This window comes from Laetiporus sulphureus (assembly GCF_001632365.1).
Source record: "Laetiporus sulphureus 93-53 unplaced genomic scaffold LAESUscaffold_1, whole genome shotgun sequence".
NCBI classification, from domain to species: Eukaryota; Fungi; Basidiomycota; class Agaricomycetes; order Polyporales; family Laetiporaceae; genus Laetiporus; species Laetiporus sulphureus.
Genome location: NW_024468510.1, coordinates 69441 through 92720, shown reverse-complemented (window position 1 = coordinate 92720; position 23280 = coordinate 69441). Strand labels below are relative to the sequence as shown.

At 54.0% G+C, this 23280-nt stretch overlaps 12 protein-coding genes across 12 annotated transcripts; 6 read left to right on the top strand and 6 right to left on the bottom strand.

The window, feature by feature from the left end:
* Positions 1 to 97: 97 nt before the first annotated feature.
* LAESUDRAFT_733168 (pyruvate dehydrogenase e1 component beta subunit) lies at positions 98 to 1539 on the bottom strand (the record flags this gene model as incomplete). Its single annotated transcript, XM_040910403.1, has 7 exons — positions 98 to 184; positions 242 to 377; positions 429 to 727; positions 785 to 1028; positions 1084 to 1199; positions 1255 to 1362; positions 1420 to 1539. 7 exons carry the CDS (start codon positions 1537 to 1539, stop codon positions 98 to 100), a joined length of 1110 nt encoding a protein of 369 aa, XP_040769999.1.
* Positions 1540 to 1685: 146 nt separating this feature from the next.
* LAESUDRAFT_718748 (NAD(P)-binding protein) lies at positions 1686 to 2871 on the top strand. Its single transcript, XM_040907494.1, has 5 exons — positions 1686 to 1809; positions 1866 to 2006; positions 2057 to 2377; positions 2433 to 2499; positions 2563 to 2871. The coding sequence occupies exons 1-5, from the start codon at positions 1769 to 1771 to the stop codon at positions 2767 to 2769; spliced, it is 777 nt and encodes a 258-aa protein (XP_040769998.1). The 5' UTR covers positions 1686 to 1768; the 3' UTR covers positions 2770 to 2871.
* Positions 2872 to 3109: 238 nt separating this feature from the next.
* Positions 3110 to 4588, top strand: LAESUDRAFT_718747 (amidohydrolase 2). Its single transcript, XM_040907493.1, has 6 exons — positions 3110 to 3548; positions 3602 to 3691; positions 3741 to 3877; positions 3938 to 4229; positions 4292 to 4461; positions 4527 to 4588. The coding sequence occupies exons 1-5, from the start codon at positions 3233 to 3235 to the stop codon at positions 4420 to 4422; spliced, it is 966 nt and encodes a 321-aa protein (XP_040769997.1). The 5' UTR covers positions 3110 to 3232; the 3' UTR covers positions 4423 to 4461; positions 4527 to 4588.
* Positions 4289 to 6863, bottom strand: LAESUDRAFT_668166 (uncharacterized protein). The gene is made up of 8 exons (XM_040905369.1): positions 6503 to 6863; positions 6185 to 6438; positions 5797 to 6135; positions 5396 to 5746; positions 5243 to 5340; positions 5147 to 5184; positions 4918 to 5094; positions 4289 to 4861 (listed from the first exon to the last, which is right to left on the bottom strand). Exons 1-8 carry the CDS (start codon positions 6725 to 6727, stop codon positions 4712 to 4714), a joined length of 1632 nt encoding a protein of 543 aa, XP_040769996.1. The 5' UTR covers positions 6728 to 6863; the 3' UTR covers positions 4289 to 4711.
* A 168-nt stretch (positions 6864 to 7031) lies between these two features.
* LAESUDRAFT_1527 (mitochondrial NAD-dependent isocitrate dehydrogenase subunit 1 precursor) lies at positions 7032 to 9109 on the top strand. The gene is made up of 10 exons (XM_040901368.1): positions 7032 to 7147; positions 7202 to 7249; positions 7303 to 7332; positions 7386 to 7569; positions 7628 to 7920; positions 7990 to 8120; positions 8177 to 8312; positions 8380 to 8495; positions 8543 to 8625; positions 8694 to 9109. Exons 1-10 carry the CDS (start codon positions 7100 to 7102, stop codon positions 8744 to 8746), a joined length of 1122 nt encoding a protein of 373 aa, XP_040769995.1. The 5' UTR covers positions 7032 to 7099; the 3' UTR covers positions 8747 to 9109.
* Positions 8895 to 10605, bottom strand: LAESUDRAFT_668161 (uncharacterized protein; the record flags this gene model as incomplete). The annotated part of the gene is made up of 6 exons (XM_040905368.1): positions 10497 to 10605; positions 10235 to 10445; positions 10027 to 10143; positions 9777 to 9885; positions 9564 to 9693; positions 8895 to 9387 (listed from the first exon to the last, which is right to left on the bottom strand). Coding segments are annotated over exons 1-6 (1152 nt in total), but the record flags the coding sequence as incomplete, so codon positions are not given.
* A 233-nt stretch (positions 10606 to 10838) lies between these two features.
* On the top strand, positions 10839 to 11674 carry LAESUDRAFT_640149 (Adaptor protein complex sigma subunit; the record flags this gene model as incomplete). The annotated part of the gene is made up of 7 exons (XM_040903581.1): positions 10839 to 10872; positions 10928 to 11053; positions 11114 to 11244; positions 11299 to 11315; positions 11366 to 11393; positions 11448 to 11513; positions 11588 to 11674. The coding sequence occupies 7 exons, from the start codon at positions 10839 to 10841 to the stop codon at positions 11672 to 11674; spliced, it is 489 nt and encodes a 162-aa protein (XP_040769993.1).
* A 361-nt stretch (positions 11675 to 12035) lies between these two features.
* LAESUDRAFT_753558 (Rexo1 protein) lies at positions 12036 to 14062 on the bottom strand (the record flags this gene model as incomplete). Its single annotated transcript, XM_040911782.1, has 7 exons — positions 12036 to 12195; positions 12263 to 12499; positions 12561 to 12927; positions 12977 to 13328; positions 13403 to 13543; positions 13599 to 13679; positions 13739 to 14062. The coding sequence occupies 7 exons, from the start codon at positions 14060 to 14062 to the stop codon at positions 12036 to 12038; spliced, it is 1662 nt and encodes a 553-aa protein (XP_040769992.1).
* A 588-nt stretch (positions 14063 to 14650) lies between these two features.
* LAESUDRAFT_718742 (longevity assurance proteins LAG1/LAC1) lies at positions 14651 to 16812 on the top strand. The gene is made up of 11 exons (XM_040907492.1): positions 14651 to 14794; positions 14849 to 14893; positions 14943 to 15058; positions 15112 to 15476; positions 15531 to 15585; positions 15635 to 15797; positions 15844 to 15922; positions 15997 to 16073; positions 16134 to 16199; positions 16330 to 16467; positions 16531 to 16812. Exons 1-11 carry the CDS (start codon positions 14709 to 14711, stop codon positions 16604 to 16606), a joined length of 1266 nt encoding a protein of 421 aa, XP_040769991.1. The 5' UTR covers positions 14651 to 14708; the 3' UTR covers positions 16607 to 16812.
* A 91-nt stretch (positions 16813 to 16903) lies between these two features.
* Positions 16904 to 18728, bottom strand: LAESUDRAFT_718741 (uncharacterized protein). The gene is made up of 7 exons (XM_040907491.1): positions 18601 to 18728; positions 18391 to 18515; positions 18134 to 18333; positions 17753 to 18043; positions 17565 to 17695; positions 17299 to 17512; positions 16904 to 17238 (listed from the first exon to the last, which is right to left on the bottom strand). Exons 1-7 carry the CDS (start codon positions 18651 to 18653, stop codon positions 17020 to 17022), a joined length of 1233 nt encoding a protein of 410 aa, XP_040769990.1. The 5' UTR covers positions 18654 to 18728; the 3' UTR covers positions 16904 to 17019.
* A 573-nt stretch (positions 18729 to 19301) lies between these two features.
* Positions 19302 to 19757, top strand: LAESUDRAFT_639508 (histone-fold-containing protein; the record flags this gene model as incomplete). Its single annotated transcript, XM_040903547.1, has 3 exons — positions 19302 to 19406; positions 19472 to 19605; positions 19661 to 19757. Coding segments are annotated over 3 exons (336 nt in total), but the record flags the coding sequence as incomplete, so codon positions are not given.
* A 2359-nt stretch (positions 19758 to 22116) lies between these two features.
* Positions 22117 to 23236, bottom strand: LAESUDRAFT_718738 (uncharacterized protein). Its single transcript, XM_040907490.1, has one exon. The coding sequence runs from the start codon at positions 22922 to 22924 to the stop codon at positions 22460 to 22462; it is 465 nt and encodes a 154-aa protein (XP_040769988.1). The 5' UTR covers positions 22925 to 23236; the 3' UTR covers positions 22117 to 22459.
* Positions 23237 to 23280: the final 44 nt, after the last annotated feature.

Here is a 23280-nt window from a genome sequence, read left to right as displayed (position 1 = left end):
CCACACCGTACATCACACTATGATAACATGATGCATTCCAAGACAGCAGGTCGCACCCAGAATCATATCCACTCCAGACTCGATTTAAGGAGACAGTCTAGTTGGTCCTGTACAAAGCACGCCTCGCGACCTTCGCAATGAGTGGAGGGTTCGGGAAAGCGAGCTGCTCGAGGTTAAGCGCATACTAAGAGAAAAGTCAGCGGAGGTCCCCGATACGCCAATGATATGTCACCATACGAACCGGTGCAGGGACATCTGCGCCAGTGACGCGTTCCACTGGAGCATCAAGATAGTCAAACGCTTCACTCTCGATGACTTGCGCGCAGATCTCGCTGCCGACACCGAACCCAGGCCAGCCACCCTCGACCGTGACCAGGCTAGAATCGTATGAGCAAAGCTTTCACAAGAGGAAATCACTACGAGCGCACCGGTTGGTCTTCTTGATTGACGCCTTGATGGTCTCAATATCGAGCGGGCGGATGGTGCGCAAGTTGATGACCTCCGCCTTGATACCCTCTTTCGCGAGCTCTTCTGCCGCATCGAGACTGTGCGAGACCATTAAACTATGCGCGACGATAGTCACATCGGAACCCTCGCGCTCGACCTTGGCTTTGCCGATCGGAAGGACGAAGTTGTCGGACATTGCTTCGGCAGACATTGGGAAGCTATGGCCGTACATCATCTCGTTCTCGAGGAAGATGGTTGGACTGGGATCGCGAATGGCAGCCTGCAGGATTGTGTTGTTACATAAAGGGTTGTCATTACAGATAAACATATCACACACCTTCAACAGGCCTTTGCAATCCTCCGAACTCCAAGGACTGATAACCTTCAGACCTGGGATAGCGCCGTACCATGCCGCGTAGTCTTGGGAGTGTTGCGCTGCTACACCAGCTGCAGCCCCATTGGGACCGCGGAAAACAATCGGACAGTGCACACAACCACCAGACATGTAGTGCGTCTTGGCTGCCGAGTTGACGATCTGATCAATTGCTTGCATGGCGAAGTTAAACGTCATGAACTCGCAACTGTTGGGTAGTGGTCATGTCTCCGAGCACGAATACGCCTTGTGGAAGTACTCACACTGGTCGCAGATCAGCGAACGCGGCTCCGTTTGCGAGACCTGCGAAGCCCATCTCCGTAATGGGGGTATCCACGACGCGTTTCTCTCCGAACTTGTCCATCAGGCCTTTCGTGACCTTGGACATTGATTGCAATGAGAGCCAACATTCATCGAAGCACATAGACGCGTACCTTGTATGCGCCATTGTAACGCGCGACTTCCTCACCAATGATGAACACCCGGTCATCCCGCAACATCTCCTCCTCCAGCGCGGCATTGAGAGCGTCGCGGACAAGTACCTGCAGCCGATGGATCTCCAAGTGAGAACTAGAACAAATAAAAAATATGCAACAAACCGTGTGCTCGGCCTGAGAAGCGTAACCGCGAGCGAAGGGAGTCCGACGCGCCGTAACCGGAGCGCCGCGAGCGGTGTAGAGGGCAGGGGCGATGCGGGAAAGCGCGACTCGCATCGACATATGTTTTGGAGGGCGGGGGGAGAGGAGTCGAAAGAGAGTAGTGGGAACGATTGGTGAGCAGAGAAACGCCGTCGCGCAACTTTTGGGTGAGCTGGCCACGGGCGCTGGTCAGCAGAGGGGGAACGCGTGCGAAACGCGCTCGAACCATTTCTTCATCGTTCTCGTTCGACTTTCGTCGCTTGTGCAAGCTATCATCTCATGTCCGGCGCCCTGTATCGCTGAGGCAACGATGGCGAGAAAACCGGTGGTGATCATTACTGGAGCATCCAAGTGCAGCTTCCTTCGATCGGCGTACAACAGGGACATTGGCTGAACTGTTATCGCAGAGGACTCGGTCTCGCGGTTACCAAAATTTTGCTCGCGGAGTTTGGCGCAGATGTCGTTGCCTTCTCGCGTTCAGAATCCAAAGAACTCGTCGAGTTGCGCCGGTCTCACGGCGACTCACTCTTGGTTATCAAAGGCGATGTGTCAGTGCTGGATTTCTTGCTGTAGATGCCAAGCTCAATCGCCAACGCAGCACGGATGCTACTGCTGTCCATCATGCAATGGAGTCGGCACTCAACACATACGGACATATAGACGGTCTCGTTCTGAACGCAGGAGTATTGGCGCCGTTGGGTAGGATAGCTGCAGACGACATTCCGCTCGACGCATGGCAGTCGCACTTTAACGTCAACCTCTTCTCCCTCATCACGGCTATCAGAGCTACGCTCCCAGCTCTGCGCAAGAGCGAGCTGGGTGGCAGGATCGTCTTCGTTAGCTCAGGATCGGCGGTGAAGGGGACTCCGACAATGGGACCATACAATGCGAGTAAGGCTGCGATGAATAGTCTATGCAGGTGAGCTGCATAGATGAGGGTCTGTTGTGTCGTCCCTCATCTGTTGTTCAACGAGGACCTTGGCGGAAGAAGAACCAGAGGTAATATCTGTAGCCATGCGCCCTGGCACCGTCGATACGCAGGTGCGTCAGCTGCGTCATGGTCAAAGACTTACGTGCACTTAACATGTCGCTTTAATGTTGCAGATGCAAACACAGTTACGCAGTGACGCCGCCCTTACAGACAAGGTCAGGCAATCGTTCTCGGATCTGTACATTGGCAGAAGACTTCTCAAACCGGAAGATCCTGGATACGTTATTGCATCGCTCGCTCTCAAGACTCCAAAGTCTTTGAGTGGACAGTTCATCAGTTGGGATGCCGACGTATGCGCGAATTTCCGGCGCCCGACGTAGAGGCGAATACTGAGGCATGGACGTTGTACGTTTGAGAACATATCAAACCAATGTAGAATGTGTTATAGTGCAAGTGAACTGGCCGACGCGACCTGCCTGTTGTTCCAAATCGCCTGTGTGCAAAGTTCGGACTCGTCCCGGGTACCGCGTGGTACTCGGGATGTCGCTGTCTGCTTCTAGTTCTAACGGCGGATGAATGCGCTTCGATGGCGTGTGCTCTGAACGTCATAACGATTCATTAAGACTGTTCTTCGTAGAAGTTTCACCTTGCACCTTGATGGGATGCAGATGTGATTGACAGCATCCAAGTATACGGGTCCGATTGCGTCTAGTATCATGCCCACAGCTGCGCGGAGGTTTCCTTCCCCCAGGTTGAACTACAGACGGTAAGTCCTCCGTCCAGTCAGCAAGTCTAGGTTGTCCGCCATTTTGGATCTGTATTGCAGCATTTCTACAGGTGCCAATGCCTCGCCGTATTGACGTGCATCACCACATCTTCCCTAAAACTCTCAGCAAAAGTGCACAAAGCGAGTCTGTCGGCTTCAAAACTCCAGAGGAAAATCTGCCATGGTCACCGGAGCTCAGCTTGAAAGCGATGGACTCGTTGGGCGTCGACGTTGCCATACTCTCGCTCCCCGCTGGGCTACCCCCAGGACCCAGTGGCCCTGAGAATCGTAAGGCGGCAAGAGAGTTTAATATCATGGCGGCACAGATCTGCAAGGAGTATCCTGAGAGATTCGGGTTCTTCGCCTCGCTGCCTATCCCGAGCGATGCTCAGGGCGAGTCTATATGCACTTTCTAGGCGTACATGTTTTCATAGTTCCGCCAACAGCTGCGGTTATGGAACTGACGTACGCTCTGGATGTGCTGCGTGCAGATGGCGTGGCATTGGCGTCTTCCTACGGTGAAGGAGCCGCCGCGAGTGAGTTACCTTCGCCGCTGATCCCTGTTTGTGAATTGACATATCGTAGCGTATATTGGTGATGACAGTTACGATGCTGTTTGGGAAGAGCTTGACAGGAGAGGCACTGTGGTATTCCTGCACGGAACGCAGACGCCCTCTTCGACGCCGTACCCGCATCCGTTTCTTGGTATTCCGATTACAGAGGTACTCCGCTCACATTCCGCCCCGTTATCTCCGTCTGACGGTAGATGCGCCTTCGGCTAGGTCCCAAATGAGACATTCAAAGCTGCGGCCCACTTGGTGGTGACAGGTAAGAAGAGGCGGTGGAGCAACGTGAAGATCATCCTCGCACATTTAGGTGGAAGTCTAACATCCCTTGCTCCACGCGTCGCTCGTTTGTCACACTACATGGGTTGCGAGTTGGCGCCGAGCGAGATTCTCGAGGACTTTGGCAGCTTCTACTTCGACACCGCTTTGAGCGCTCATGAAACTACCCTCTCCGCAGTCGAGAGCTTCGCGATGCCCGGCCATGTCTTATTCGGAACCGACTTTCCAGGTGAGGGCGCATACATTCATAATCGTGCTACTATGATCTAACGGGATCCCACGTTGCTTCAGCCGTCAGCGTGGATGTCGCGAGATATTACACCGAGAATGTGGAGAAATACTACAAGGATCGTCCGACTAAACTTAATGAGACCGCAGCCAAACTTTTCAATAAAATCGACATCCGTGACGAGCAAGGGTGATCGACGGCAATAACCATTGTAGAAAGGTTATTCAACTCCGTAAGTCGGGGACCTTGTGTTTTCACTTTCCAGTACACTTAGCCCCGCGAATTGCAACCTTGCAGCTGTTGTAAGACCGAGCATTAGCAGTTTCTACATGGAAGAATTAGCAGTATATATTCTACGAGCAGGTATTAGCGATAGCAAATCAACGATAGCAACATCTACAAAGCGCGCAACCTTTCTCATGCGCCGCGCATGGCACAAGATCAACAGCTGCCTAGTCAATCCAAGCTTGGAAGCGTATCCATCATGATGAAGCATTCTCAGTCTGGAGCAACCACTTAAAGATCTCCTTCTGCCCTGGCGTGCCAGACAGCATCGCCTGACCGTGACGCCCATTCGGGTTGTACCAGAGGCCTTTGCGAATGCCGTGCGCCGTGAGGTAACGTTTCACACGCTGCAATCAAGCTGCATTCAGCCGCCGGATCATGATCGAGAATGTGGTGCACACACCTCAGCATTCACAATCACGTCTTTGCCACCGAGGAAAAATTTAGTCTTGAAAGGATCGCGCGCATTCGGGATCTCCTCGTGCCACAGCGAGTTCGCATACCAGTCGAAGTGACGCTGCAAGAAGTTCGCGACACCAAGCTCACAACCGACGAAGTACTTGATGACCAGCTCCATGCCCTGCAACGAAACACCTTGAGCAAAAGCAATGCACTGATGTGATAAAACCTACCGTTGTGCAAGGACGATATATAAAGTTGTAGCAAAGATCTAAGATTTCGAGTCTGTCAGATTTCATCCCAGCAAAGCCCGTGCTCATCATACGCACCACCCTCCCACGAGCAAAAGGTGACCGGGTCGATGAAGCACGACCGAGTAACCATAGATGGGTGGTGCTTGAGCATCCACGCATGAGCAAAGGACCCACTAGCATCGGATGTGATTCAGTGCAATGCAAAATCATACTTCGATTGAGACTCACTTAGAATGACTGAGCATAGTCACGCCCATGGGGACTTCCTCTCCCTTCTCACCGCTCGTTACTGCCTCCTGTTCGTCCTTCTCCCACTTTGCCCAACCGAGCACATCCAGCAATCCCGCCAGCGTCCTAGCCATATCACGACGGCCCATCGGCCGAAGATAGCGTGGATGGAAGATTTGCTGGCTGACGTACGGCTGAAGAGGCACGAGGACAGGGTGATCAGGCACCATGGAGAAGAGTTTGTTGAGGAAACGATTATACTGTGTCACCCCAAGCCCAAGGCCATGGAGGAAGACTACAGGACGCGGGCCTGTCAAAGGATCCCAGGCTGCTGGGACGCGGAGCATATACCTGCTAATGTTATAGCTTGCACGACATCAGAGATAGTGGGACACACGCACTCTAGGCCATGGTAAGTCCCATATTTCACGCCCCACTTCCCAGCTAATCTCCTACGCAAGATGAAGTTGCTGATCGCGATGCCAACGTACCAGAAGAACGGTCGCCAGACAACATTCACAGGGTCAAGAGTGAGAAGGAGCGGCCGCACGGATGCATTTGAGCCTTCTGGAATTTTGCACCCAGCGCGTGCCTCAAGGAGCTGACAGACCTCTTTCAGAGCGACCTGGTGCGCGGGCGGTAGGTCGTCAAACGAGGTGTAAGCGGCGTTGAAGATCGACCAGTATAACCACGTATACATCTCATGCTTGTGGATCGCAGAGAAGGGTGCCTTGTTGAACCTGGACAAGCATGAGTATCGTCGCCGTATGGACATGGCGCAAGACTGACCAGGTCCTGAGGTTGTTGCGAAAGTCAGCTGCCCTAGGATCGTCATACTGAAGAGTAATAATCTCCTCCGCTGGGCTGCCGGGCCGGTCTACATCCAACGATTCCTCGTCAAAGCCATCTTCAGGCAAGTCAGCCAAGCCCGACTGCAGGACACGCGTGAAAGCCTTCTGGAGTTCGCTGAGCTTGTTTGGCGGAAGAGAATGTGGGCCAGTGATGAAACTGGTGAGATTGTAGTGATACACACTGAAGAAAACCTGAAAAGTATGATTGGGGTCAGCGCTTGCACGAGTGCTCGGCGTTGCGGTCAGCAGATCTGACCTCACAGAGCGCGGCAGCAAAGAGCGCACGCCCGCACCATGCGAATGTCCAGATGTTGCCCGATCGAAGAGCGTAGATCACATATGCCCAGGAGAGCGGTATCACAGACCAGAGGGGAATCACGGCCACGAAGAGGACGATGTAGAATGACAGGTCACGGCGGCGAGCTGGCGGCAGCTGTTCCGAGATGTCAGTGACGGTATTTTGCTGTTTTTTGGTTTCCATTATGCGGCGAGAGCTGTATGTAAAGACAGGAAAGGCCACCGAGTCGCGAGGTACTGCACACGACCCGAGCGAGCCAGCGCGGAGATGTGGGGGAGCGACGGCCGACAATGAGGGGACGACCGGCTCAGGTCGCGTCGGTGGCAGACAACCGCCCATAACGGTCCATCGCCAAGAATAGCTAGCGATCAATCTGCCATGTGGCCATCTCTTTCTATGGGCGCTCCCGGATCAATACGCGGTTTATGACGCTGGGTCACGTGATGTTTCACCGTGCTCTATCAATTCGGCCGACAGATTCCATTTTTCAACGCTGTCCTCGAGCTGCAGGTGAAGCATCCGACCTCGTCTTCCTCGCCCTTCTCATAGTCTCTCATGTTGCGCAACGCCCTCTCAGCGGCGGTTCGCCCCGTCGTCCAAGCTGTACGTGTTTACGTCCGTACATCGCGTTCCGGGTCTCACCGCACATCGCGTTAGAGATCCGCCACCACACTCTCGGCTGGCTTTCCCAGGGTTTCCAAGAGGGTATACAGTACCTCTTTGACATCATTGGACCGTGTACTGAATCTCCGGTGTAGCTGCCTACCAAGTATGGTGGTGTCTACACTGTACGTATGAAGGAGTCTGGTAGAATTCATCGGATAACTCAGGCATTCTCTAGGTTACCCTGATCCCCGGTGATGGTATTGGTAACGAAATTACCGATTCCGTCAAGGAGATTTTCGAGTATGTCAATGCTCCCATTGAGTGGGAGCAGTACAATGTCTCTGGCGTGTCCTCCGCGGGCGAGGAACTCTTCGTACAGGCTGTGGACAGCTTGAGACGCAACCGGGTCGGTCTCAAAGGTGAGTTTTCGTTTGTGAAGGGCCCATCCCCCTCCATCTGATCTCTGCTACATCGAAGGTATTCTCTTCACCCCCATCTCGCAGAGTGGCCACGTTTCGTGGAACGTCGCCATGCGCCAGCAGCTTGATATCTACGCCTCCGTCGTGCTTTGCAAGTCTCTTCCGGGCTTCCCCACTCGCCACAATAATGTCGACTTCGCCATCATCCGTGAGAACACCGAGGGCGAGTATTCAGGCCTCGAGCACCAGAGCTACCCTGGCGTCGTCGAGAGCTTGAAGGTGTCCACTCGCGTGAAGGCCGACCGTATCGCCCGTTTCGCGTTTGATTTCGCGCTCAAGAACGGCCGCAAGGTGAGTTTGATACCTGACACTGACTAATGTCGAAATTGAATTGAAGGAACTTCTACATCTCTCGTGTAGAAAGTCACGTGCGTGCATAAGGCCAACATTATGAAACTCGGTGATGGTCTCTTCCTCAACACTTTCCGCCAGGTCGCGGAGGAGTACAAGTCTTCTGGAATTGTGCACAATGACATGATCGTCGACAACACGTACGCAGGACACGCTCGTCTGCCTAGGGCACTTTTCGTTAAGTTCTCCGCTCTAGGTCGATGCAGCTGGTCGCGCGGCCCGGTCAATTCGACGTGATGGTCATGCCCAATCTGTACGGTGCAATTGTTTCGAACATTGGTGCCGCCCTCGTCGGTGGCCCGGGTATCGTCCCTGGTTGTAACGTCGGTCGTGTAAGTATCTCGACTAGAATGCACTGCAGCAGCACCTGCCCATTCATTCACACGTCTCAACCTTCAGGAATACGCGCTCTTTGAGCCTGGATGCCGTCATGTTGCCAAGGACATCATGGGTACTAACCGTGCCAACCCTGCCGCTATGATCCTAAGCGCAACCATGATGCTCAGGCATCTGGGGTATGTTACTTATCATGAATATTTTCCACTAGACTGATTTATCAAAGTCTGGATGACCTTGCAAACAACATCGCGAGCGCGACCTTCGATGTTATCAATGGCGGCCAGGTCCGCACTGCCGACATGGGTGGTAAGTCTCATCGTCTCAGATTTTGAAGAGAATCAGCCTTCACTCTGTGCTCTTCCATTTCTCTACAGGTGCTGCGACGACCTCCGAGTTCACCGCAGCTATCATCAAAAACCTCCAATAGTTGTTTCTTTTCGGCATGGACAATAGTGATAGAAGAGATAGGCATGGTGCGAGAGCAGCGAGGACAGTAGTCCCTTCGCTACATGTTATACATTGTTAATGCGATGACATGCATGTGGGATGTCAGAGAGCATCCTTCATGGCACGTCGTCGAAGTTGAGATCAACGTCGTCAAAGGTATGGTCTGCATCGAGGGCTGCTTCATACTCCTCCAGCGACATGCTATTTTGCTTCTTGCTTGGCCGATCTTCTACCTCGGGCGCTGGTAGATTTACCTGAGCGCCCAGCTTATCTTCACTCACGGGCTCGACTTTGACAAGATCTTGGACGCCATCTGAGAGCTTCTTCTTGACGTCCGCAGTCAGGCCACCGACATTGCGCAGCCCTAGGATCGTCGAGCATCTCACGTCGCCGCGCTTGCCCCATCCATCTACATCGGGGCGAAGATCGGCGTAGAGCGCATAACCTTTGCGGTTCAGCTCGGCAGGCGTGTAGCTTGCTGCCAGAAGGCGTAGCGCACCAAGAACGTGCGGTGCGGTCTGCCTCAGCGAGCGCTTGATGTATGAGAATGGGGACGTGGGCGCGACGGGCACGCTTGAAGAGAGGGCGCGCCAACTGCCGGAAGCCGTCTGGTATAGAGGGCTGTGGGAAGTGAGTGGGTGAGTGGGTGATAGATCGACTGGGCGGCCGAAGGGTCATTTCGAGAAACGGCGACTTACACACTACATTAGCGGTTGCAATGCGGAGACGAGGTGTGCGAAGCAAAGCATTTACGTTAAAGCAGCACTCATTGTGATTTGTAGAGGAGCAGGACTAACCGTCGGCCCATGAGGTCCACATACGGCTGGGAGCCGTTCATGCTCGCCTCCACGCCCTTACCCTTGTCCTTGTCGAAGATTCCACGAGAGACGCCCTTCGTAATAGCATTCATCTCCGTGTACACGGATGCTGCGAATTGAAATTGAGCATATGGGCATGCAGTGCCGAGCACTGCATGGGGCTGTGCACTACCAAGATCGGCACAGACGTACCTATGCTCAGGGCCTCCTGACGCTGGAATCCCAGTCGTTCGGCCACGACGAAAGCCCATGCCATCATGATCGGGGCGCGGTTCACAACCGTGTACTTCGTCTGGAGGACCTGGCGTACCAAGGAAAGACGTATGAAATGCGTCAGCCCATGGTCCATCACACAGCCCACCAACGCATTCCCGAGCAGTGGGAAGTTCATTAGCATGCATGAGGGGGCCGTCTTCAGTCTGGACCCGAACAGAATACGCACCTCTTCGTCGAGAACTTCATCGAACTCCAGGCTGCCATACTGCTCGCCCTCATCTTGGAGCCGGTCTGGAAGGAACTCGTTGAGATCATCATCTCTCTTGCGCTTCTTCTTGGGTCGCTGTACCCATGCGCGGAACAAACGAAGGCGTGAAGTACGTCAGAGCGCTCAATTTCGGTAAGGATATGATGGAAAATTTCCAATGACACACCTCCGCTTGAGCAAAAGATGTACTTGATCCTGCAGCGTTCGGCGTGCTGTCGTGAGCACTGCTCGAGGATGCTTGCAGTTTGGCCCTGAAGCCCGATTTGCGGATCGCCGCTAGCACGAGCTTCCGAAGGTCCTTTTCGTCCACTCCCGAGGCTTTCAACTGAAAGTCATTTAACTGAGCGAGTGCCGAAGGGGTGTTGTACGTCTTGTAGCTGTGACGGTGTCAGCAAACCAATGAGCAGATCGATGAGCCGACCACTGACATGTTCCCTGCCACAGCCATCGCTTTCGTTGCGGGCACGTTGTGATTTGTGAGCATTTTGAGAAATGCAGGCAGCGAAATCTTTGCCTCCATGCTGCAGCGCCCGAAACTTGAGTGATATGTGAGCGGGATGGACGGACGCCTTGTCGAGTAGGAGTCAATTATGGAGAGTTTAATGATTAGGCGCGACGACGCGTACTATAGCTAAATAAAATGAAAACACGATCGCGCGCAACAGATCCCGGCAATCAGGGCTCTATTGTCGCCTATTTGCACAGTCTCCCAGAAAGGCAATCAACGCTTCCTCCCTTCCATCCGCCGACCGCCGCCCAGCAGGCCCGCCATGATCACGTACATCCTCCTCGTCTCGCGCCAGGGTCGGTGCTGGCATTTGTGCTGATTCAATAGTGGCTGAGTGATGATGCTTTATAGGCAAGGTACGCCTGGCGAAATGGTTCACGACGATGCCGCAGAAGACCAAGGCTAAGATCATCAAAGACGTCACGCAGCTCGTCCTCGGTCGGCGGACGCGCATGTGTAACTTCCTCGAATACAAAGGTGCGCATTTCTTGCGACTTTTGTGACGATCGAGGACCAACTGTGGCACTCTCATGGCAGACACGAAAGTTGTATATCGCCGATATGCCTCGCTGTTCTTCGTCTGCGGGATCGCTTCGGGGGATAATGAACTGATAACGCTGGAGATCATACATCGATACGTCGAGGTGCTGGATCGATACTTTGGGAATGTGCGTATGCCGCTTCGGCTCTCTGTAACCGTGCTCATAAACAACTTGCTCCAGGTCTGTGAACTCGACCTGTATGGAATGAGTATTGCATCCCTGGAGACCCTATTGACCATTTCCTCAGCATCTTCAACTTCCAGAAAGCTTATGCAGTGGGTGGCATGCTGGTTTGATCATAACGAATTGTATTCATCCGCAAGACACAGATACTCGACGAGCTCATCATCGCAGGAGAGCTCCAGGAATCATCGAAGAAATCTGTCCTCCGGGTGGTCAGTATCCAATTTCTTTTTCTGTGGCAACACATTTCTTAACCTCACGATGCATTACCGAACAATTATTGCAGGTAACACAATCTGACAGCATAGAAGAACAAGAGAACAGCGAGGACACAATGGCTAGGTTGGGAAGCCTCGGTTCGAGGGGGCCGTAGACAGGGTATACCTTGCATGATTTTTGTCTTTCTTTGGCGGAGCCTGGCTGCGTCCGTTATTTTTGTGGACAGTGATCGTACAAGTACTCATATTAATCTCATATACTTGTTTCCCTTTCCATCTGTCTCTGAGAATCTGCCTCACCCCGACATCACGATCATATTGAATCTCTCGCAATACCGTGCTCAATCGGTGCAAAGTCATCGATGGTAGCATTTCCAGGAATAATTGCTTCGAGCAAATCTAAATGTTATGGTATATCGTCACGCTAGCAAAGTCCCCTTCCGACCTTACCACAGCCAATAGAACCATCCACCGTGTTCTCGTTCATCGTACATCATCCATATATTCCTGAGGAGTTCAGCTGACAATCGTCGACGTTGACGTCTTCGGCGGAGGCTTGGGACGATTCAGGACATGCCACCGCACCAAATCCAGCGTCGCCACTGAGTCCTCCACCGAACTATGTCCCACTGTTCCTCCGCCACTCTGGATCGTCTGGCCCAAAAATTCTTTCACTCTGCATACAGAACAATCATCAGCCGACCGAACTCACGCCTTCTTGTAGAAGGTAACAAGATCCTCACAATGCCCTCAATGCCCTCCGATACGGCGGGCCCGCCGAATGCGGAAACAGCGCTACCGTATCCACACACCGGTAATGCACCATGCGCAATGTCTTCAAGTCGTTTTCGAGCGCGTGCCCGATCACGACTGTTTCCGAGCTGATGAGCGTGTCGAGCGAACGCCGAATGCTCGCGAGCGGGAGCAGTGCGCTGGCGTGTGCCTCTGGAGTGATGCCCGAGAAGCGCGTATTGAAATCACTTATGGGCAAAGCGAAGCGTTAGGGTCGATAATTAATATGAATGAATAGTAGGAACAAACATGACCTCGACGCCGTCGTCCATGCGGACGAGCTCGTCGAACACTTCTTTTCCTGTCGCGTCCACCACGGAGACTCGCGCAACGCGCATCCCGCCGGTCGTGTACACCATCTCGCAGTCGAGCGCGACGACATCGAGCGCTGTGTCCGTGCGTGAGCTACCTTCTACCTCCTCATCTGAGTTGTCTCGTGATGGCGAATCGGGGGATGTTGAGTCTGCAGCCGATGAGAAAGGAGGGCGGGTGAAGGAGAACGGATGCCGGAGGTGGAGGTCCTCTGGCGCAGTCTCGTAGAATACGTGGAATCCGCGCTCACACCCCTCACTATCCGCCGGCCGCTCGCAGCATGTATACAACCGACGTTTCTCACCTGCAATCCGTATGAGCTCAGTACACAAATGGCCTGACATGGCACTTACCATTCGCTTTCGTCGTGAGCGCTTTCCCCCAGTGGAACACGCACTCGTCCGCCTCCCCCTTAGGCTTCACCTTGAACGCTTGGCCACACCGTTCGCAAGTTTTTACCACGCCAACCTCGCTGGGGCGCGTGCCGCCCGGTCCCGGGGGAATTTCGACGACGTAGCCCCAGCGGCGCATCTCTTCCATGGTGAGCATGTACGGCTCAAGCTGGGCGGCGGTGAGTCGGAGCGCTGCAAGTTTTTTGCGCGTGTCCGCACGTGCGGCGATCTCGCCTTCGGTGCCAACGGAGGGGTGCGATGCGTTGTCGGGGAAGGGGCGCCGCTTGAGCGAGGCGATGGAGGAGATGACAGCCTGATGGAGTACGACGCCAGTGCTGCAATTCGTCAGGTTGCTCTGCTGTAATGTGAGGAGGGAAGGGAACGTACGTTGCGGTAAGTGTGCTTGGTGGAGGACTTGTATACCTCTTCTTCTTGCCGAAGAGCGTGCTCGGAGGCGAGAGTGGGATTTGTAGAAAGAATCTTCTCGTATAAAACGACGAAATGGTCGTAAAGTGACTTGAGCATGGCCTATGAAGAAATCAAAAATGATGGGAAGAAATTGCGTGACAATAGCCGGGCGCACCTGGCGGACGGGGAGAGGAACTATCGACTGTGCGGGGTTGATGCGAAGGAGCGGTACTCCCGTCTGTACGTACATGAGCGTCTGCGTTGTTTGTGCCACAAATATGAGCTACTTGCCGAGGTATGTGTGGCAGTAGGGACGGCAATTGGCCTTCTGATCGGCCCTGTTCTCTGAAGCTTTCTGGGCGGTTCACTAGAGCTGCTTCCATTGCTCGGATTAGCAATGAGTTGTTGGGAGAGGGATCGCTTCGCAGGTATCGCGTTAATGCTTCTCTGAGTGTGGGAGGAGGTGGATGCAATGGCCGACGACTGCTTAGGCGTATCTTTCGGGAGATCGACGGGGATGTGAACGGTGGGTGGCTCGACGAGGCCTAGCTGGTGGCTAAATATGCAGTTCTGCCGCTTGCAGTTCTGTCTGTCCGGGCAGGGGAGTTTGTTGAAGAGGCGGAGGTCGGAGGGGAACATGGTGCGGGACCGAAGGAAAGAGAGATGCAGAGACGCTCGACGCGTTATGTGCGCCTGTTGTTCGTCGATCGCGCGACGCGTGCGGGGCAAAAGAGAGCGGCAGCGACAGCAGAGCAGTCTCCCCTAGGCAGATCTAGGCAGACAACTCCTTCTCTTAAAGGTCTGCTTCAAAACGCGCCTGTCAGACCGTAGCACAGACATTCAAACGTGTGTCGCCTCGATTAGGAAATGCCGAGACATGTCGCACGGATTTCTCCGGACGGTGGCGCGAGCTCATAGCACAGAAGAGACCTCCCTTGCGATGTCTGCAGGACATAAAATGAGTATTATTAACGTTCATGCTGGTTCGCCATGATTTTTTGAAGAGACGAATAGGCTTCCTCACCTTATATTGATACAAAGGCTACCCAACACCCTGCAAAGCTGCTGAATATGACATATGAGTTTAAAATGTAGAGAACGGCATACAGTTGTTAATTTATAAAGGCTCAATTAAAATTTGGACGTTTTATGCAGAGTTGGGAGCTTACGTAACTCCGAAAGCGCATCCTATCTACGGTCGGGGAGTGGCAGCAGAGGCTTGGCGTAGCGGCAGGCCTCCCACGTCGACCTTGCGTTCGTTTTCTCCCAGGCCTGTACGCCCGCCATGTCCGCCAACGGCCACCTCAAACATCGCAGACCCAGCCTCAAATCAAGCAGCAACGTCCTACGTAAGTCCCTCCAGCACATCGAGTGAGTTCACTTCAGCGCCGACGCCCATCATCTCGCTCAAACGCCTTATGACAGAACAGATCCCACCCACCATCTCGCAGGGCCTTTCAGGCCCCAGACGTACGTACATTTCATTTAGCGACGTTCGTCCTGCATTGACACCTCCCAGCCCGCTCAACGCGCAGTTCTCCCCCGTTGGCTCGCCAAATGATGCCGCTCCGTGGAGCGTTGCATCTGAGGGCCTCTGGGCCGACATCAAATCTAACCGTTGGGTGGTTGTCCCATGTATGCGCTGTTCTTGATGTCTCTACAGTCCACCTGACGCGTTTCACCGTCAGCATCCTCCTTCAAAATTTTGCTCATCGTTTTCGTCCTTTGGTCCAACTGGGAGGTTATCACGCCCTTCGTCGTGCCAGGCCTCCCCAACCCCTTTGCGCCTCTCCTCTTTATCTCACATCCCGTTCCGCCCTCGCCCACCACCCTCTCCACCCCTGAGCATCCGCGCTATGCCAAGGGCTATCTCGACCTCGTATTCATCGCGTACTACATCGTCTTCTGGTCGTTCTTTCGCCAGGTTGTCACTCTGTACCTCTGCCGATCCATTGCCAATTTTTTTGGCATCAAGAAGGAGGCGAAGCTCGCGAGATTTGGTGAGCAGGGCTATGCGATGGTGTATTTCGCCATTATGGGCGCCTGGGGAGCGGTGAGTTCTGTTTATGTGTATGCTTGCAAAGACTGGAAGCCAATACTGTCGCAGCGGATCATGTCTCAGCTCCCGACGTGGTGGTATCGCACAGAGTACTTCTGGATTGGTGCGTAACGACGCGAATATTCGTCTTCTGTTGTTCTCAACTCCGGCAGACTATCCACATTGGGAGATGACGCCGGAACTGAAACGGTACTATCTCATGCAAGCTGCCTACTGGTGTCAGCAGCTCATTGTCCTCCTACTCAATCTGGAGAAGCCGCGCAAAGACTATTACGAGCTGGTTGCACATCATTTTGTCACGCTCTGGCTTATTGGGTGCGTATTTGTATGAGTGGAAATGACGCAGCTCACACAAGTACAGATGGAGCTACTTGATTAACTTGACCTTGATCGGGAACGCAGTGTATGTCAGCATGGACATCCCAGATACATTCCTCGCGGTATGCACTACTTTCTTGCCTTTCCTGTGCTCTCTTCAACTCATCTTCTCTGTCGTAATAATCGCCACACGCAGTTTTCGAAGCTCATGAACTACATCCAGTATACACGCACCAAGGTCGTCTCGTATGGCGTGTTCATCGCCGTCTGGACGTACGTATACGCGTCCACTTCGCAGGAAGAGCATCGCGGCCTGATAGCATGTGAATTCAGGTACTTCCGTCACTGGCTCAATCTAGTCATCCTGTACTCGGTGTGGACGGAGTTCGACCTCATGCCGTGCGTGCCTATTGCAAGCCTCATACTTTCGGACAGTCACGCTGATCGTGCATTCACTTTCTCTTTACCAATGCAATGCCACCCACATCATCGTCGTGACAAACGCTGTGGTTCGTGTTGCTGCATACAGTGAGACGTCCAAGCGTTGGTCACCGAAGGATGGCGTATGGCTGGTGTGGTGGATGAAGTACCAGGTGTTCACGCCGATCCTGCTCCTGCTGTTCCTCAATATCTTCTGGTATATACTCATGCTCCGCATCGGGCTCAGGTGCGTCGCTTCTTTCCCCTCGCATCTAATCACATTCTCAGCTGACAACGTCTTTTACGGCAGAGTGCTGCAGTCGGAGGAGGCTTCGAAGGTGGGCGACGAGCGCTCCGACGATGAGGACGACGACGAGGACGATTGAATATGGGACTCCGCTCGGGATTGCAGACTATTTGGTCATTTGGATTTGGATAGAGGCTTCGATAATCTTACAGTCCTAATGGAGGAAAACTCGTTCGATACGAGCAGAGTGTAGCGTTATATTCTGTTGGACTGTTCCTCGCATGAAATGTATGCGCGACTCGTGTCGCACAGGCTGGATCTATGGGCCCGTCGTGCTTTCCAACATTACTGACTGGCTCGAGTGGTACAGACCTTGGCGTCGGAGGATGTAGAATGCCGCAGTGCACGGGAACGTTCAGATATCAGTTCCGACAACGTTGTTCAAGAATATATTCAAGCAGGTCCGTCTTTCCTATTGAGACATTCTTAGGTATATCATGCCCAGCTCAAAAAATACCACTAGTACCGTTCAACGCACAAAGTCGCGTTGAATTACATGTCGAACCCGTTCCACGTCACGTCATCGTTCCCAGGCTGCGCGTCCGCATCAACGGGCATCACACCCTCGAGGTCAGACATATCCGAGTCTTCCTCCCAAGCCTTGAACTCGACCTTCGGGTTTGAGCTAGTCGTGCGGTTGGGCCAGCGCTTCTCGCGCTGCACGTCCAGCGGGTCGCCGGACGCCATCGAACGCAGCACGGCCATGGTGTACTGTGCGCAGTCAATGATGAGCTCTACAGCTACGGTACTCAGTAGAGATGGGAGACTTACGTGCGCGTCGTTTCCCGCGTTATGCAGATATTCGGTGGGTAACTGGAGCAGCCTGCACCCACGCTCAAGCGAGCGCTTGTTTCCGCCCGACTCGCCCTCGAGCGCGGCGAACAATTCGGCTGTGTCGATGATGTAGATACCCGACGTGGGTGCCTGGTCTGGCAGGAGGTACTCGAATTCCGTGAGGGCCTGGATGGTGTCTGAGCGCAGGTATCTGATCGAACGCGGTGTCAGTCGAGATGAGAGCGAGGCAGAAACATTCATACTTGATGTCTTGCTTGTTGTCGTGGAAGATGAGGAAAAGCGGGCCTGCTTGGCGGTGTGTCTCGATGAGGTCGAGGATCCGTTTCCGGAATGTTTTCTTGTCCACCTCTTCGCTTTCTCCGAAGCCAAATTTCTGATGCACGCACGGTCAATCAGTGCTCCTGCACAATGCGTAAGTATGCGCACTTACGTCACGATTGTCATCGACATATGTGCCGTTGAAGAAGCCTCTATGTTCACGGATGGTCAAGTGACCTTCCTCCGTGATTTCGTTCTGCTCGTCTTCATTGCCCTCCCAACGAACGAGGCTCCACCCAAACTCGGTGAGAACATGGTGGTCGCGTTCCCAGGCCTCAAAGTCCATCGCACACCACGTCCCGACACGCTCAGCCCAGAAGGTGCGGATCCTCTCGAAGTTCAGCCGGCGATTGGTAAGGAGAGAAGGAGCAAATTTTAGCTTCTTGTTGTTTTTGTCGATCGTCTGGTATAACATAAGTGTTAGCGGAAAAGTATTGATGTACGATGGCAGATCCGTGGAACAGTCCATAAGATGAGGAGTCTGCTAGAGTACCTTGATCGCCTTCTTGAGGACCGAAGCTTCCCTGTAGACACATGGAGAACAGTTGGCAAGCTCGCTTGGCCGGATCATCCAATCCGATGCCGGAAGTGGTATCAATGAATCTGTCAGGCCCACGGCGTGCAGCCAGTACCGCATATATTCGATTTGCGCAGAGGACATCAGCAGTCGCATTTCTCCGTTTGCGAACGTGCCTATAGAGCATAATGTCAAAGAACGCGTTACCGATGTGAGAGGCTGATATCGCGTACCGAGATACATCTCGATTCCGTCCACTCCCTGCTCTCGAAGAGGGTGGTCAGGATGTACGAGGGCATCATAGGAGATCAGTGCTTTCAGCGGGCCGATGTCCTCCTTGTTCGGAAGCGCTTGGTGCCTGTCGAGCATGCCAACCCGCAACGTCCACAGATGCGATTAGATTCTCTATCGGGTGGGTGATAGTACACAAATAGGATACATGCCACTCGAAGAAAATATCCGTAAACCTGAAGTATCCGGTCACCCCTGCCGTCATTACTGGTACGTGATATCAAACAGGCCGCTGAGCGAGGGTATGCGTTCCAGGTCGGCAGAGGGAGCGGATGCAGACAGAGAGGCGGAGCGCTGGGCACGACAGAGAAGACGCGTCAGTCACGCGTCAGTCACATTTCCCAAATGAGGGCGACGCGTCAAGTTGACATTCGTGTCGACCGTATGGTCAGCCCGGCCACCTCTCCTTTACAGTGATACCTTTGACAGTCTCCTCCTCCTCTCGCTGAGACACCAGACCTCTACGCGTTGTGTAAGTCCACATTTAAATTTCACGATAGGCGCGCTCACTTGCACCAACAACTACTCCCACTTGAGGACGGCAGTAGTGCCAAGAACGCAGAAATGGCACAGACAGTGCAAAAGAACAGACGACGCCAGCCTGCGTCGGAGCAGAACAGCTCAGACGCGACACCGCCTGCTGCACGGAAGAAGGGACGCCCAACCACAGCGCGGAAAAGCACAGGAGGACGGCAGCCTCCTCCAGCGCCCCGCCGCTCGAGTGGCGCAGGTGGTGGCGGAGGAGGAGGAGGAGGAGGAGGAGGGGCAGTGGGCGCGCAGGGGGGGCCTCGTAGTGCGTCGATGTTGTACCTCTTGACCTCAACACGGCCGTCACTGATAGTCTGTGTCGTGACGTTCAGAGAGGAGATTCCGACCAGGCACTGTCGCGTTGCGCGAAATAAGAAAATATCAGAAAAGCACAGAACTGCTCATCCGCAAGCTGCCGTTTGCACGAGTTGTACGTTCGCGCCTTGTGGCCACAATGTCTGCGGAGCCACTCACGGTGTCACTCGTCTCATTTAGGTCCGAGAGATCGCGTTGGACATGATCACAGACACGGTGGATTACGGCCACAGTGGCCTGCGATGGCAAAGCTCAGCCATTCTGGCATTGCAAGAGGCAACGGAGGCGTACCTCGTCCACCTCTTCGAGGATGCGTGCGTGTCCATCGCTCCGCTCCCGATTCAGGTTGCACTGAGACCGTGTCTACAGGAACCTCTGTGCGATACACGCGAAGCGCGTGACCCTGATGCAGCGCGACATCCAGCTCGCGCGTCGGATACGCGGTCCCTGGGGCGGGATGGCGTGATGCCCGCATCATATGACCACCTATACTTGCGCTATCTGACTGCATGCGATCTACTGTCTCTCGGAGCTGTACTTCTACGACTACAATCGCTTTCTCGCCGTTCGCCGGCGGACTCTAACATACTCAATAATAACTCGTTCAGTGAAGCAGCCGGAGTTAGGTTTCGCCTTGTCTTCACGGGCTGAAGAAGAGTTCACCGCGAGGCTGAGATACTCGTATGTGCTGGTGGTCTACCGTGCTATAATGCTTCCTCTCCTGGCAGGGCGTGCCACGCGCCCCGCTATGGGAACGCCAGCCATACATTCCCAAGCAAGGCTTCACATGCCCTTGGATACCGGCATAAACGACTATCAAGACCACGCGGTGAGAGAATAGGCTTTGTGAAAGCCAATGTCACTGATACCACGGCGGACGTTCCCAGAGGCCTCGCAGACGTTGTCCTATCGTCCCTCTGAGGCATGCGCTCGTATGCCTGCGAAGCAGCGTGTGTGCGGTGCGTTCGCACTTGACGTCGGACAACAAGTTCGCGAGCTTCCTAAGGAGCCTGGACGCCGGGGTGCAACCCCGGGGAATGCCTGTCTGCATGATAGAAGGCGTCGTGAGACTGGCAGACTCGCCGACTGTCTGGTGTCTGGAGACGGCTGCAGGTCCACATGGTGTGATGCGGTGGTTCGTTCGTCGTGGCCAGGCTGCTTCTTCGTCGGAATGCAGCAGGGGGGGCCCTTCGGAGTTGCTAGCGAAAAAAAAACGCGAGCAGTGAGAGCGCTGGAGAGGAGGGAATTGAGCGACTTGAGACCGGTCCATGAGTGCTGCTTGAGGAAGCTCGACAATGAACTGATATGATTTTTACGTACGTGTTCGTCTCGATTCAATCGAGCGTGGAACGTGTGCAGCGCGGAGCCGTTACGAACGTTGGCATTGGCAACGCACTACGTGGTCCGTCTTGTGCCATGAAAAGCACAGACGTGCAACGGAGCCGCCAACATTGGAATTTGGCACACGCCGCAGCAGCCGCACGATCTGAATGATGGAAGCGTGTAATACAGAAGTAGCGAACGTATCTCGCTCGCTCGAGGTGTTGTTCAGGTGATCATCTTTGTGGGAGGATGACAGTCCCGAATCGTTATACGAAATATTCGTATTTCATCGACTTTGACACGTTGGCGCAGTCTAAACACCGAATAAGACCAATGTACATTGACATTCCATTCATGCGAACGAAGGACGTTGACTTCAAATTGTTATTCATAACGCAACGACAGGTCATTACATGTTTATGTACATTGTACACCGGTCGTCACTTCCCCCCGCGCCACACCCTGGGGCCACAGCTGCCAGCAATGTTCAAACGTCGCGAATTCGGCAGCATTCACGAGACGGGCTGTGCAAGCGGTCCCGCAGGAAGCATGAGTAAGCCCAACGATCGTCGACTCGCCAAACGGTACGAACCTTGGACGCAGAAGCAGAAGAAACGGCGTCCTCCACCACACATTCCATTCGCGAACCGCGCCCACGCACAGCGTGACACGACGAGCGGCCATCCCGCCACAGATGGAATGTGGAACTGCACATACACCCCCCCCCCTGCACGATGCGAGAAAGTTACCGATTCTATGGTGTGCTGGCTGCCGAAATCACGGAGAATCAGATGAACCGAGCGCAGACGCGTCGCGACACGTCCTCGGAAGGCGCTTGCCAGTGGCCAGTGGGGTATAGCACTACCCTTCCGCAGTCGCGAAATCACGAGGAACTGACGAATAATCAGACGAGGCGCCGTCGAAGTCACGATCGACGCCCGTCGACCCATTGACATCGGTGTATTGCACGTCAAAAAAGACGCTTCGCTTCAATGAGGAATGATTCTAACTAACCAAGTCGAAGCGAGCAGGACCAGCGCGAACCATGAATGCATGAAACACGGAGACGTACCACACACCTAGGATAAAATTGGAACGCTCCGGATCCACTAAATGAACCGATCCGTAGTGATGCACCCAGGAAGCAAACAGAGCAAAGACGACGACGGTGGCCACGCTTTGAGTCTTCCATTACACTTTGCGTGCGGGAGAGAGGCGCGGCCTGCCGTGGATGCATGCACGAGCTTCAAATTCGCGGTTACCTCGGCACGGTCCTCGTCTCCGAATGTGATCATGCAAATGACTATTCACGGGTCGTCGCGCGTGGGAGGTCCATGCTCGCACGATGCGTGCAAGTTCTGACGTCGTTGCGGGGTTGCGGCATGTACGCCAACAGTGACGCCAACTGTGAAAAGCTAACAAGCTCAGCCATCGTTGGCTCGGACAAGTACAGTCATCTGGAGTTTGCATCACAGTCGATTGAATAGGCGTGCTTAGTAGAGGCGGGTAGCGCACCTCACGCTGTTGAACACAGCTTATGGGCGCTGGATCACTGCGTTTCGTCTGCAGCATACAAGCGGTAAACCTTACACGCTGCGGCTTCACTTTCAATACCGTGTGCTTGCGGTTCTTTGTCATGCGTGCTGTGATATTCCTCTGAAACGCGTCTGCATCTCTTGACCCCAAAGATGGAATGGACTATCCGCGATACCTATACACATTCAAGCTGACGACGGTGTCGTCAGCATGGGGTCCATGGAATGGACTCACGCTATGGCCTGGCCATCGCATCCGTCTTCGTCCTCGTCCCCTGTATGAGCTGCTGGATTTCACGCGGACCAGCCACTAGACGTCTGACGCGTCCATGCCGGGGCTGTGGCTGAACGCTGTCATTCGCCGGGGCCCGCGATGCTGATTATCAGTGTGGCCACTGATTGGAACCCGGTTTGCGGTGCACGCGTTTCCAAAGACGGTCAACAGTTTGGCTGATGACAAGATGCGCAGAAGGACGTTACGTGATTCGTCGCTTGGCCGCCTTTGTGCCACGGAATGAACGATGAACGTGCATTCCAGCTCGTTCTCTGTCGCGATCAATGACGTGCTGGGTGGTGAGTTGGAGACGTCACATAATATGGACTGATAGCGGCTGCTCCTTTCTGTGGGCTCCTGATGGTCTCCTGAACCGGATCGCGCGGGGAGTTCGGCGAGTGAGTCGAGTGTCAGCAACACAATCACGGCCGTCAAACAAACGGGGAAGAATGTCCGACGAGGAGCGAGCCAACAACTTGGCGTTTCAGGCGGTGACGCCATATTGGACGAGATGCTTCCGTGCGTCCGAGCCGGGCGGTGGGACAGTCTGTCGGAGTGGGATCGGTGCGGAAGGTGGGGGAAATGCGATGTTGAGAGGGCGTTGGCGTCAAGACAAGCACGTTCGCCCGTACGTTGAGACGATTAGGCCAGCGATGACTGCCGCGAAGAAGGCTCGTCGTCGGTCGATCGGGGGATATCTGAAGGCAGGCACATGACGGAGCTAACCGCATCGGCAAGCAGCGGGAGAAGAGTGTCGGTGGCAGCGGGATAAATGGGAAGACGATTGGCGAAGACGGCGTGGGTAAATATAAAGTCTTCGTAAAGGCGTTCATATAAAAGGGGAATGATGACAGATT